General features: G+C 37.5%; 1 protein-coding gene and 1 non-coding gene across 6 annotated transcripts in view; both read left to right on the top strand.

The window, feature by feature from the left end:
• Positions 1-1,492: 1,492 nt before the first annotated feature.
• On the top strand, positions 1,493-2,961 carry LOC111326745 (uncharacterized). Its single transcript, XR_015992065.1, has one exon. It is a non-coding gene; the product is annotated as an uncharacterized LOC111326745 (transcript).
• Positions 2,962-5,349: 2,388 nt separating this feature from the next.
• LOC111326710 (CUGBP Elav-like family member 3-A) overlaps positions 5,350-14,061 on the top strand; it is a 14,348-nt gene continuing 5,636 nt past the window's right edge. For 2 of the 5 annotated variants that reach the window (XM_088734444.1, XM_088734445.1), the window contains exons 1-11: positions 5,358-5,643; positions 5,708-5,790; positions 7,375-7,423; positions 8,622-8,750; positions 8,859-8,938; positions 9,337-9,507; positions 10,686-10,767; positions 10,926-11,141; positions 11,330-11,506; positions 11,935-12,006; positions 13,111-13,254. In XM_088734444.1, coding sequence (XP_088590570.1) covers positions 5,460-5,643; positions 5,708-5,790; positions 7,375-7,423; positions 8,622-8,750; positions 8,859-8,938; positions 9,337-9,507; positions 10,686-10,767; positions 10,926-11,141; positions 11,330-11,506; positions 11,935-12,006; positions 13,111-13,254 — 1,387 coding nt within the window. In that variant the 5' untranslated portion in view covers positions 5,358-5,459. Of the gene's footprint in view, positions 5,644-5,707; positions 5,791-7,374; positions 7,424-8,621; positions 8,751-8,858; positions 8,939-9,336; positions 9,508-10,685; positions 10,768-10,925; positions 11,142-11,329; positions 11,507-11,934; positions 12,007-13,110; positions 13,255-14,061 lie in introns of all 5 variants that reach the window. The other 3 variants (XM_022930767.2, XM_022930768.2, XM_022930766.2) reach the window with 3 other exon arrangements.

Below are 14,061 nucleotides of genomic sequence, written 5' to 3'. Positions count from 1 at the left end.
TCTGCCAATTAGATCTATTGTTTTTCCACGTTCTCGTTGCCGTAGCCGTCGTGGTTTGCTTAAAGTCCCTATTAGTAATTTTGAAGAGGTGACCAGGCGACTGTGTAAAAACCAAAAATTATTGATTTCATTTCCTTGAGCTAGCACAAGAATGGAGCCTTAAAGCTTACCACGGTAACTGTACAACAAGTTGAATGCTGAAAGAGATTTTCCTTACTAACACAATGACTGTTTGAACTAAATCATGTAATTTGTGGTGATCCTAATTAGCATAAATTGATATTTTGCCGGCACGTATCGGAGGACTGGGGGTGGCTGCGAGGTACGCAGAGAGTTATGGGATCGTGGTTTGTAAGCAGAGGTCGAGGTCAGGGGCGCATCCAGGCTTAAGTCAAGAAGTTTCGGAGAATTGTCCGAAGGCATGCTTCCCCGGGAGATTTTGAAATTAGGTCTTTGGAAACGTGATTTCCAACATTTTGAGGGAAAGTTTAGGGGGTTCGACCGAACCACCCGAGCCACCCCTGGATCCGCCCCAGTCGTTGGTAGAGCAAGGCATTCTGCGGTCAGCCTTCACCGGGCGTAGCTGTTCGTTTCCGTTTTCGTATTTTGTATAAATTTAGAGCGGTACTTGCATAGTACCTAAGTAGCTATGTAAAAATGTCATTTATAGGATACCCTAAAACGCCAAGGGTGGCACCACTGCCTTGGTCGGAAGTACACGTTCCCCGTTTTTTCCACCCGCTGGTTTTTAGGGGTTTTCGTGTCCGGCTTTGGTGCATTTAGTTTACTTCTATTGTAATAGGCTTCTGTTAACATATCGACTTGGATGGAGTTAAATAAAAGGTGGCTTGGCTGGCCAACCCGCCCAGATATCAACTCTTTGTGTGTCCGGTTGAACAATGAAGGCAAAATCTATTCTCTCCCCTCCCCGCTCCTTCCCCTCCCAGCTTATCTCTTATAGATCCTGGGAAGCGATCCGTAACAGGGTGTGTGGTTTCATTTTGTTTAAAAGTATCTTGTTAAGGACTGAGAAGCACGAATATCATGACTCGTCGGGCAGAAATTTTGTTTACATGGCTCTGCATAGCTTTGCTCTGAATCATGGCTTGTGTGGGAGTTCTATCTCTGTTAGAATTTGGTTGAAAGATGAGATTTTATCGCTAGAAAAAATATTTCTCTTTTTCCTTGGAACGAGGGAACTGTGCTTCCTCTCCGATTTCACTTTTAAATCAGCCTTAGAGTTTGTAAGGGTATTTTAGCTTTCATATTGTGATTAATTAATGGCAGGGAAAACTTTAAACATAGGAAAATGCGGCTATTTTTAAAATTGCGGCTTTTTGCAACCCCCACAGCGTATTTCAGAATACAGCTGTTAATTTTTGCCACCTGCTTGTCAAACCTGATACAATGGTCAAAACCGTTAGCAAACGTTTACCTTTAACTCGTCAATGATTCTGTCATGTCATTGGTTTAATATCGTTCTTGGCTGGAAGCGGGCAACCCAGGATCTCCTTTGTTTTCCTAGTTGCGTTTTGAAAAGACTAAATTGAAGCCTAAAGAACTCGTCTATGTTTTTCTTTTCGCCATTTAACGAGGGATTACCATGCTTGAAACAGTCATTACGTGCTCGTGGGTTAATTGGGTCGAAACAAAGAGCTAAAAATTGCCTGCGGTGCGTTTTCGGTTCTGTTATTCTGGGGCTTTGATAGTTATCATAAATTTATGAGCTTTAGGTCTTCACCATGGCTACGGCTGGTTTATCACAAGAGGTTAGTCTCAAATATCGATCGATCACTTTTGCGGTGTAAACTTCAATGCGAAAAACGTGTCGTCACGACTGTTTATCACTGAGTTAAAGCTGGTATGTCGGCGTCAAAAAAACGAGTTCGCTTTACTGAAGCAGGAAATGGAAGGCATTCATCGCTAGACGAAACTTTGCGCGCAAAAAAATTAGAAACACCAAATGTTAAAAAAAAAAAGAAGAAAGCGAAAAAGACGAAGCTGCAAGGGCTCAAAGCGGAGAAGAAAAAGCTCCAAAGAGACCTGAAGGAAACCAGACAAGGAATATTGGAAGACAATGAACGAAAAGCAAGCCCGGATTATACTCCGTACGAGAATCGCCAAAGACTAGCACGCACAACCAGCGACACACTTTCCAAGCTACAAAAATTGGAGGGACAAATATCAACAAAAGAAAAGGAGAAGAAGGCGAAAATCCAGGGAAGACTACATACTAAGCTTAAAAAAAGATCTATTAGAGCGGATAAGCAACATAGTCGACTGATTAAAATGACTACACGATTGGAAAGAATGAAACTGGGCGAAGATGAACTCCGCGCCGAAATAGTACGAGAAGCTATAGAGCGAGATGAAGAAAAAATGCGTCCTACATCAGAGCCAAGAGTTCGACTGCCCCGCATAAATGCCTCTTCAGATGAATGAATGAGGCAAACAGAAGGGAAAACTGAGGTATCATTGTCTGACCTTGGAACAGAGGGGAAGCAAGATTATTCTCGTCCCTCTTCTGTTTTAAGTGAATCTGCGCTTCAACTGAGCTCTACGGAGAAGGAAATCGTAGCGAATAAGCTCGCTCATAAGTATGACATGACTCGTGATTTGAGAAACGCGATTCACGAACATATGATATCACGTTCGTACAGTTTCTCGTACTACAATATTATTCCTCCATACAAACGGAGAAAACCCAAGCCGCAGAAGACTAAACAAGTTTTCAATCGCCTGGTTTACGAGGACAAAATCGGAGTTATGGATTTCAGCAAGTCGTATCCCAAAAAAGTTGTCCTAAGTACATGAAATTTCGGTGTAACTTCCATTCAAAAAACATTCGCCTTAATTCAAGCGAACACACCTTTGTTTCTTAAAATAACTGCTCTCAATTATTGACTGACGTTAATTGTAACATTATCAGAAATTTGAAACATTAAACTATTGAACATTTTTTATGTGACAAATTTCTATCAAATGTGGTAATTCCTCTCATGCAAGAGCGATATTTTAATTCTATTCTTCAGTGAAAAGTTAAGTCAACACACTGAATCCATAGTAACTAAGCAACCTTACGGTTTTAAAAATTATTGATCCTTCCGCGCTTCATTAACAATTGTTTGAAAACCAGTATATGAAGTTTTAATGCTGTTTGAACCAAAAAAAAACTAGGCTATGGTATCGCCAGGTATACCAATTAAAATGTTAGTGCTAGATCTATGAGGCTTAGGATTAAAATCACGTTTGGTCCTTAATTTTTTGCTTCTTTTAGTTTTGTTTTAACCTCTCGCATCGCATAACGAAAAAAAAAAATGAAAAATGCTATCTTTTTCCTATCTGAAAGCTCGAAACGCTTTGATCCCTTGTACAGCTGGTAAATTAAGCTGTTGAAGAAGTTAGTTGACGTTGACAGGGAGTTAATGACTGCGGAAAACTTGAAAAAGACGACAAATTTTGTTTTGCGTGGCTCAGTGTGTAGACATACGTATTTAAAAGTGTGTCCCAATTAATGTAAGAATTGGCGAGAATTAATATACTCAGGAGCCCATCCTGACATACTACATGGAGATACGAGACGAATCAATGGCCTACAGTCCAAATCATCATAATCGAACAAGATATCTCGATTCTAGATCTCAAGTACCTTTGTCTCAAACAAATCAAGAGAAATAAGTTCTGGTCAGGTTAGACGTGGATGACAGGGGATGAAAAGAAATCACGTTGACTGGTTTAGCTGTAAGAAGGACTTCGTATGTTTTCTCGTACTGATGTAAGGGGGGAGGATTTTAGGGGGGGTCATATGGTTTTCCGGGGAGAGGTGGGGGGAAGAGTAAATAAGTATTAAGTAAATATTTATTTCAATAGGGTGCACGGTTATAGTCAAGACCGTATTCTCCCTTATGGCCCTATGAAACTGAATACAATAATTCTAGTTACAGACATTTAAAATACTAAAATAACAAGGTACTAAGGATATTATAAAACTTAAGATCGCAGAACTTAAAATCGCATTAATAAAAAACTAGAATGTTCTGTCAGTTTTAAAACTATCAGGTGCGAACTTACACATAATGCAGTCAAAGTAGTCTGAACTTCTTTAGATCGGCGAAATAAACAAAGTCATCGTCGTTAACAGAGTTTAAAGCGGGAACGATAAACAAATTGACTGCCATTTTACTGCCAATACGAGGGGGTCATAATAATTAATAATATTACAAAGCGTTATAGGGGGAACATGTAAATTTTTTGTGTGACACAGCCAAAGTCCTTCGACTTCTTCCTTCCCTTTCCCAGGCGATAGATAATGACCATTCCCTTCATGTCACTTTGTAGAATTACATTGAACAGCTTTGGTAACTGCATAAGTCAGTATTAAACGGATTTAACCTTCAATTAATAGTATAAGGCGGCAAAACCCTTTGGAAATGGACTGGCGAAAAAGGGCTTAAGCTGAAAGCGATACGAAGTTAAAAAACGTTAAAGGGGAAGTGAAGCCAAAAATTAATTTCTGGTTAGCTTTGGAGAAATAAAAATTCTTGGTAGTTATTTTCATTCGCTTCCTGATATTTATGAAAAACCGCTTTTTCCCGCCCTTGCATTCGTTAACTGTGGGCTCAAAACGATTAGCCTGAGCGGTCGAATGTGACGTCGGTGGTGGGAACACTTGCAAAGGTCACATAGCAGCGCTTATACCGGTATTCCAGTAGATACTTTTGCTCGTACGTGATTGGCCGAAAAACGCATCACGTGACCGAATATCATCAATTAAAACTGGGTGATATCCGAGGAGATACCCCAAGAGATATTCCCCAATTTTCAAACTTTAGGCCTAGTACGGGAAAACTCTGCACTTAAAATTCAATTCAAGATTAGAAACGTCGCGTGGTTATTACTTAAGAGGGAACATGTTTCTTTTTTGTTCATAAAATCGTATCAAAGAAAAGAGAACATCCCACGCCGTAAACGGTAAGCTGTTTGTGAACATTTTCCCCGTGCATTGAAAAATATTTGGAGGATAATAAACACAATAGCCTCCATTTGGCACGGAAGTATCCTCGTTCATTTCCTTGGACATCATCTGTTCCTCGAATCGAATCAGATTTCACACTAACCCTGGGTTATCTAAACCCAGCTTTAAACAACTAGCTGGCCTAGCTGAAGAACCGCTCGGAGAGTAACGTTAGGACAGGGCCATAGATAATGGCGCCATTGGTCTTTGTTGTTAATTAGTCGGGAATCTTAGATCTACAATACATCTTCTCGAGCGTATTTAGTTCTGTATTAAATGTGAAAGATCGCTGCGTCTACGCCTCTGGGGAACTTGGGTACTAGCCTTAGCCCCAGTAGAACACTGGGATACCCACATGTAGTGACTGTCATCATATTTTTCTTCGGTTCCGTATTTTCTCTTGTAAACTTTTGATTTCTTAATTTCTCCTCCAACTTCTTTTACTATGGACGTGACACAGATTACCAACGGTGGAACGATTCCTATGCGAGACGCAGATGCCATCAAACTGTTCATAGGGCAGGTCCCGAGGACGTGGGATGCCAAAGATCTGAGGCCCTATTTCGAAAGCTATGGACAAATACACGAGCTCACGGTGTTAAGAGACCGAATAACTAAAAGTCATAAAGGTAATCTGGGTTTTGTATTTCTCTTGATATTTGGTGAGAAATTTCTGATGTCCCTATTTTGTAGGTTGTGCATTTCTAACATTTTGCTCCCGCGAAGCTGCTCTGAACGCCCAAAAGGACTTACACGAGAAGAAAACTTTACCTGGGGTAAGCTTCATTACTACAAAATGTAGTTGTTAAAGGGATTTGTCGACAAATACCCATGGGGCGTGCATTAGTATTTATAGCCATTCTTTTGGAATATACATTTTTGTGACGATCAGCCGCAGATCCTTTGCTTGGTAGTTGAACCCTTGCCGACCTTCACTACATTTGTTGCAATCTAAGTTGATAAGTCTGTAATGTTTCCGCCTTCTCTGTTTTTGGTTGATGAAACGTAGAAACTACGTTTCTTTGGCAATTTTTGTGATCGGGCTGCCTGAGTGGAATGCATGATTTGCAAGCAGACGTTAAAAACTAGGCTTAGTTATAAGCACAGTCCAGTCTGCATGCCACTAAAGGGACACGAGAAAGAAATCCTGCAACTTGATGCACTTTCTTTTCTCTTGTGATATTACGGTGAAAGGAGGTTAGACTGTTTGTTTTTGTAACCAGTGACATCGTTGGCTTAATTCTTGGTACTTCCTCGGGAGTTACGGGAATAAACTGAATATCGTATTGACAAGTTGTAAACTTGGGCGAGGGCATCGTACATGGTCTGAGAAATGTTTTTTACGGTTTGATCTCTTTGATGTCTGCTAAAAATTGGGGCTGAACTTGATTGAAGTTATAAGATTGAGCGTTGTAGACCTCTTTGACTTAGAGTAAACCTTCAGTAGTATTGGTCTTTCTTCCTTAAGAACAATTTGGATTATTGTTTTATCTTAAGTGACAAATTCACGTATTACTTAATGTTGAATTGGAAATTTTTGATAAAGATTGATAATTTACACAAGCTTGTTAGAGGGAGTGACATAATGATTTGTTCTTGAAAAATCTAATGTAAAGTTTTCAAGTTTGTTATTGGCAATCTGTTCCTTTTGGTTTATTCTCAACTTATGTAATTTAGTAAGGATATTCCCCAAGGCAACATGTAGAAGAGGTGTTTAGTCTAGTCTGTTGATAAATTATGGTAATTTTTGCAAGGTGTCTGTACTAGTGAAGGTTCTAGAATGATAAAAAATGCAATTAACTGAGAGGTGTTAGGGGTTTGAGCTATAAAAGAATGTTGTACTTGTGATGATTTTAACCTCCAAGGATTAATGATTTGTCACAACATGAAGTTCAGAGTCATAGAGACTGTGTCCACTGTTTTAGGGCAGTTCAAAAAACTTTTAAGATCCAAACTGTCGTCCTCTAAAACTATGTGTGAGAGATTGTTCAGAACTTTTTTTTTCTAATCCTTTGATTCCCATAAGTGGCCAAGACAGAATTTCCCCTTATGATATCAATACAAATTCAAGAAGACAAGCAATGAGAGTAAAGCAAAAAAATCAATTATATGGGGATTATTCATCGATCAAATACCAAATTCTCTTAACCAAAGATAATTGATAATGAGATCTGGGGAGCTGAAGAGTTAAATGCATTAAATGTTAAAGGTGAGATCTTACCCTTGAAACCTAACTGATTTACAACTTTTTGAGCAAGCCTTGGAATGCTTGTTAATACCCATTCTTGCAAATAACCTTTCAGTTTAGATTGGATTATTCATTGTCATATTGATATAAGGGTTTTTTTTTTTCCCAACAGATGCAAAATGCAATGCAAGTCAAACCAGCAGAAAGTGAATCTAGGTCTGGTAAGTTGAGAAAGTGGGTATGAGAGATGAGCCAACACTAGCTTCATTTTGTACAGAAAATATCGAAAATATGTCTTTTTCTATCAAAACTCAATAAACTAATGAGCCCTGGAGGGAAACTTCTTTAGAGTAGTATAGAGTGGACACACTCTCCATTTCCAGGAGTGATTTTAATCTTCTTGTTTTAATGGCATTAAACCTGTGATCAGTTAGGTTATAAAATTGAAAATTATGCATTTTGATTGTTTGTAGAGTCGTACAGTGATACCTTAGAAATCATATCATTAACAAGTTAAACATGATAAGTGTGGTGACAGTTTCTCTGACTATGTAAGGCTCCTTCACATGTCCTTACTTCTGTTTATTTATGTTATTATTTTTTCATTTAATCTAACCCTGAGCAGTTTTCAGATGTTTTTGGGAACTCATTCACTGGTACAGTTAGTTCTTTGAAACCTCTTAATTTAGTTTGTATCATGTGCAGAAGTTCTCTGCAGAACTCTATGATGAAACCTTTTAACCATTGCCCCTATTCAGGGCTTGAATTTAATTTTTGGATCACTAACCCTTTGGGTTAGTAGACATCTTTTTTACTAACCAAATTATAAAGTTTGGTATCCAAGCTCACAAGTTGCGATATCTCAAATATTGAACATTTTGTTGATAATGACTAGGACAAATAAAGAGTAGCTGAAGTTGCATGGTGACCTTAAAAACGTTGACAATTATTCACCTATTTTATTTCCCTCTCATTTACCATGATTAAAGAACTCTGCATAAATCAATGCCGAACTGCTAGAACCTCATTAACAATAATTTCGAAGCAAATATGGCAGATCTGACAAAGTTGTGTCCAAATCCTCACATTCAACACAAATTTGCATCCAGGGCCTTATCGCTCAAAATGGCCGTAAAGCTCAATTCGATCTCAAAGATGGCAAGAACAAACTGTTTGAAACAGAAAACAAGCTAATGCAAGTAAATAACACATAAATTGTCCCTAAAACATTATTTATTTGCATAAAAGTTATTTCCATAACATACTTTAAATATGTTAGAAAATTTTACTAACCATTTTGGGTTAGTTGGGACACATTTTTAGTAACCAAACGTTGAAAATTACTAACCATTGGTTAACGGGTTACCATTAATTTCCAGCCCTGCTATTAATATTTCATATGATGTTCTTTTCTTGTAGAGGATCGTAAACTTTTTATTGGTATGATTTCAAAAAAAGCTACAGAAGATGACCTTCGAATGATGTTCTCTCCATATGGTACAATAGAAGAGCTGACAATTTTAAGAGATAGTGATGGAAAGAGTAAAGGTTTGCTATATATTGTCTTCTATGCTTTTCCAAAGAGAATGAGTGAAATAGCTGTTGTAGAATTTTGATTTAGTTATTTGTGAGCTAACATTGGAATTTTTTCTCCAGGTTGTGCATTCTTAAAGTTTCCAAACAGAATGCAAGCTCAAAATGCTATTGCAGAGATGCACAACAGCACTACCATGGAGGTTTGTTATTTGCATTATACTGCAGTACTGAGAACAAATCAATGTGCATTCAGTGTGAAAGATTTTTCTGTGCGGTTTCCACGGCACCAAACCACTCATCTGTGTTGTCTTAACCCTTTGACCTTTAAAAGTGACTAGCATCTAAATTCTCCCAACAGGTTTGCCCCCAAATCACACATCCAGGTCATGAGATTAGAAGAAATGATCACTGACAAAAGAGGCTCTTATTGTTATTCTACACTCCTTGTCAGCACCATAAGAAATGTATAGAAAACTGTATGGAGAATATGCATACTGATGTTAGGGTGTAAAGTGCCACTCCATTAGATGGCCCTTTTTTCAGAATTTGATCACCCTTAATTATAATTAAGCTTTCATTTTTTAATTTTTTTTTTTAGGGTTGTCCATCACCAATAGTTGTTAAGTTTGCTGATACAGAAAAAGAAAAGCTTCAAAAGAAAATGCAACAGATGGTCGCACTTCATGGCATGGGTATGAACCTTGGGATGGGAATCGGAATGGGACTTCCTTATTTCCAACATGCAAATTACAATGCAGCATGTCAGCAGGTGAGAAACGACACTAATTGATTTGAAGAAGTCAATTGTAGTACTATTTTTTGGTTACAAAGAAGTTGGAAATATGCAGTGAGGGCACCATTCATTTCTTTATATACAACAATAAAGGTGTTGTTAAGGGAATTGGGTATACCAATTTGGTGGATTTGAATTTTTTTTTAAAAAGGTGGAATTCAACTTTGGTAGAAGAAAAAATTTGTTATATTGATAGTTGGTTTGATTTTTATCTGAAAAACGGATTATTTTTTCCTTTTTTTTGTGTGTGTGTGTATCGGCTGGGTTAATGTGTGGGTAATCTCTGCTGGTGATTTCCTGTATGCATTTGAAAATTGTCTTTGATTTAGATTTCTATTTACTATTCACCTAGTAAACAAAGTACTACATGTCCACTTTTGGATACAAATTTTTCTTCCCGTGTTGATGGTACTGTACCTCCCTGCAAAGTTCTGCAAATATCCTATCTAGAATGTATTTAATAGTGACAAAAAAATTTTGTATAGGGTTAACTATGAAGCTATAGATGACAAATACTCAGAGACAATTAACACATACGGGGGTAGATTCCATGTTGCCGCATGTCCATTCACTAACAGATCACAGATGACGTCAAAATGTGGTAAGAACAAAACATTAGCACATGAGGTGTGGCTGAGTGTGTTACTGAATGAGATGTTCTTACAACATTTTGACGTCTTTTGTGATCTATGATTGTGCAGATCAACCACAACATAGAATCTATTTACTTCATTTGATAAAAAGCAAAATGCTTTTAATGTAGTCATTGTCTATGCATCTGTCTTCTAGTAGATCTTAATTAGGAACTTATCAATGTCGACTATGAATGTTGATAGCAGCAGGACAAAAAGCTGAAATTTAGTTGTGGCAATTGGGATACATGTATGTTATGCATGTAGTGTGTTTTCCTTCATCCATTTCTGGATGGTACATGCCACGTTTTTGCTCAGTTGCAAAACACCAGTAATGACAAACCCACATGGGATGGCACTTTGTCAGGAAGATTGCATCACTTGATTGAGTTTGCAAGAGGAAGTACAGGTGATAGTTATTGTTTAAAAACGCCGTGGGTAATATTTACTTAAATTATGGACTGGGAAATGAACTTTACCAACATGGTGAAGTAGTTTTCACTTATTTTTAATTACTATCAGTTTCTTCAACAGCAGGCTGCCACTTTGCCGTCAGGAACACTACCAACTGGCTTCAATGTCATTCCTGGCGTCACTGGACCAGGTAGGTGTTAGAATTATGGATATCTCTTTCAAGAATATCAAGAGAACATTGTCGTATTACTCATGTAAACTGTTTCTATCAATTTAAGGTTCTTGTGTTTCCTAGTGCTCAATTCAAAATACATTTTTCTTTAATGACTTGGTGTTTTACTGCTGTAGGTGTGACTCCTGGAACCATGGGTGCTCTTGTAGCTGCCTCAGTGATAGCTGCACAACAACAACAGCATCAAGCAGTTCAGCAGACGTCAACATCACAAAATAACTTAATAGGAGGCACGGGAGGCTTGGTGAACAGTAATGCTGTGTCTACGGGTGGTGCTACTAATACATCTTCAATGATAGGGGTACAAGGTGTTCCAGGAGTCACTGGCATTGGTAAATATTGATAATAATAGTCATAGGATCTTGCATCATACGTGTAATAGTAGTACTACTACTAATAATAATGATAATAAAAAGTTTTTTTTTCCTTCACTAAGACAGGTCATTACTTTGCTTGTACCCAGAGACAAATCTGGGAGCACAAGGTAATACAAACAATCTTATTTCATGATTGATTTTAGGGATGAACATGCCTGGGATGGGTGTGGGAAATCTTGGTACTATGGGAGCTGCTGGTGCCCTTAGCATGGCAGGGATTCCTGGCCTTGGTAACATGGCAGGTGTCTCAAGTGTTGGTGGTAACATTCCTACAGGAGATGCGCTCACTCAAGCATACTCTGGAATACAGCAGTATAATGGTATGTTAGAAAACAGCATTTTGTCACTTTCCCACAGCATGAACCTTGCTCTGCCACCAGTATGATTTTGAGTTATGCAGTTTGATTGAATTTAACCTCTAATACAGCAATTTCTATGGGAAATGACCCTTCAAAACTCGTGGTTGCCAAAAATAATCCTCTCAGAGTTTAAAGACTCATGACCGGAGAATGATCTTTTCAATTATATCCTATAATGAAATCTCCTTTCCTCACATCAGGAGGTGGTAAGTTTGGAAGAAAAGAGATAAGTGATAATTGACAAGTTTAAGGTTTGTTGGACTAGACTGTGGGCAACACTTACAAGTTTTTTGATTAATTTAAAATCTTAATTGATTTAATTGGTCAATTGTGTGAACACAAAAACTGAAGATTGTGCAAGTCATATTGAATGTTTTTTTTTCCCGCAGCACAATTCCCCGGTGTTTATGGTCAAACTATATTCCAACAGCAACAACTCCAAAGACAACCCCAAAAGGAAGGTATGTATTACTCCCCATGAGTTACTTTAAAATTACACCAAGAAAAATAAATAAATGACTAAAATAAATTTGATGACGTTGTACGTGTTAACTAGAAAACTTTGTTTGCTACATAAAGTTAGCCAAGGTCATTGTCCTGAGTATTTTATTTCATATTTCAAATATATCTGATCTACACATGGTTATTGTACTAGTGAATAAAGGCTGATAGTTTCGAAAGAAACTGTTTGGGGCTACGTTGGTGGGAGTAACGAAATAATTTGGATATATCAACAAAGTTGAAATGGTAAATTGGCCACCATAACGATTACAAAAGCTGACATTTCGAGCGTTAGCCCTTCGTACCAGATCTACTATCTGCAAAGACATTCTAACACCATCTTGTAAAAGAAACTTGAGGCTTAGAACTTTCCACTCAAGTGCATGTAGGCTATGGAATAAACTAGTAGGTAACTCTTTTAGAAACATAACTTCTCACTCAAATTTTAAGATAATGTTACTGAAAATTTTATTAATGAAAATACCTCAATAAAACATTTTAAGATCAGTAGGACGTTTTAAGTACAATTTTTAGTATTATGAATTTTTTATTAGGTATTTTTATATTTAGTAGGATTTGTTGGGGGCCATTATGTAAACTACTGGATAACCGGTAATAATTTATTTTACCCTCAGTAAATGAAGTGTTTGTTGTTTGTTGTTGTTTATTATAAATTTACAATAGACAATTTAAGCACTTTACATTATGAAGTAGAGAGAAACAAATGATTCAAATTAACATATTCAAAGTGCTTGAAAATCCCAACTGACAAGGCGGACCAGTTGGCTTAAGGAGAGTGAAACAAATGACTCAAACATAAAGTGCTCAAAAATCCCAATTGACTAGAGGCCCACCAGTTGGCTATTTACATAGCGCATCAGTGTAGTAGTAGTAGTAAGTAGTAGGGTGTAGGATTTGAACCCAAAACTATCAGATAACAAGTCCAGGGCCCTAACCACTTGGCCATGTGGCCTCCCTAAACTCAGTGGGACCATTAATTGTGTGTTGCATTTTATTTATCAATTTTTTTCTCTACTGACTGTACAATGTCTGCTTTTATTTAGGTCCTGAGGGAGCAAATCTATTTATTTATCACTTGCCTCAAGAGTTTACTGATGCTGACCTCATGCAGACATTTATGCCATTTGGCAATGTATTAAGTGCTAAGGTGTTTATAGATAAAAGCACAAACCTAAGCAAATGCTTCGGTAAGTTTTGTTTTTACTTCCAAGTCGAAATAAATTCTTGTATATGTTCCACTGTGTTCCGTAGGAAATACATACGTACATACGTGTATATATGTATGTATATAAAATAAAGTCTTGCATATGGTCCACTGTGTTCCGTAGGACATTTGATCAACCAATTTGGCTCAGCAAGAAATCAACTGTCTCAAAGTGCTCCTGTGGGGGAATTTTAATTTTTTTGCTTGTTTTAAAAGTTCTTCCTCATACAAAATCCACATTACAAATCTTCAACTTCTACAGTAAGCGATGTCTTGTTTAGAAAAGTTGAAAGTTGGTCTGTTTTGACATTTTGCTTGACATGGTTAGATTGTTTGTTTTCAAAGGAAATTCTCAGAGATGTGATAGAGTGACTTGTTCACGAGAAGTACATCATTTTTGCACACAATAATGCCCTGTCTCCTTTCCTTTTTTGGTAGAATGAAAATAGCAGCTTAAAGATTTTAGTCACTCTGACAATGAAGAGTAAAACATCGCAAACAAATAATTTTAGCTTCTGGCATTATAAGTTGAAGTAAACACTACGAGAAAGGCGTTGGCATCCAATTGTGAACAGTCTAAAAAATTACATTTTGGCTGCCTTGTGGCAAAGAGGATTGTAACCAACATGTGTCTCTTCAGAAGAGTTTCACAGCTGTTGGCTTTGAGATTCTGAGATATGCAGAGGTGTGTTTGTGGTTCTTTTTGTCTGGCTGGTTTTCCTCTTTCTTCTACTGAGGTCAAAATATGCTTCCTCGTTAGGCAAAACTTGACAATGAGGCTTTTAATGTC

This window comes from Stylophora pistillata, chromosome 1 (assembly GCF_964205215.1).
Source record: "Stylophora pistillata chromosome 1, jaStyPist1.2, whole genome shotgun sequence".
Lineage (NCBI taxonomy): Eukaryota > Metazoa > Cnidaria > Anthozoa > Scleractinia > Pocilloporidae > Stylophora > Stylophora pistillata.
This window is presented reverse-complemented; position numbering and strand designations above follow the sequence as displayed.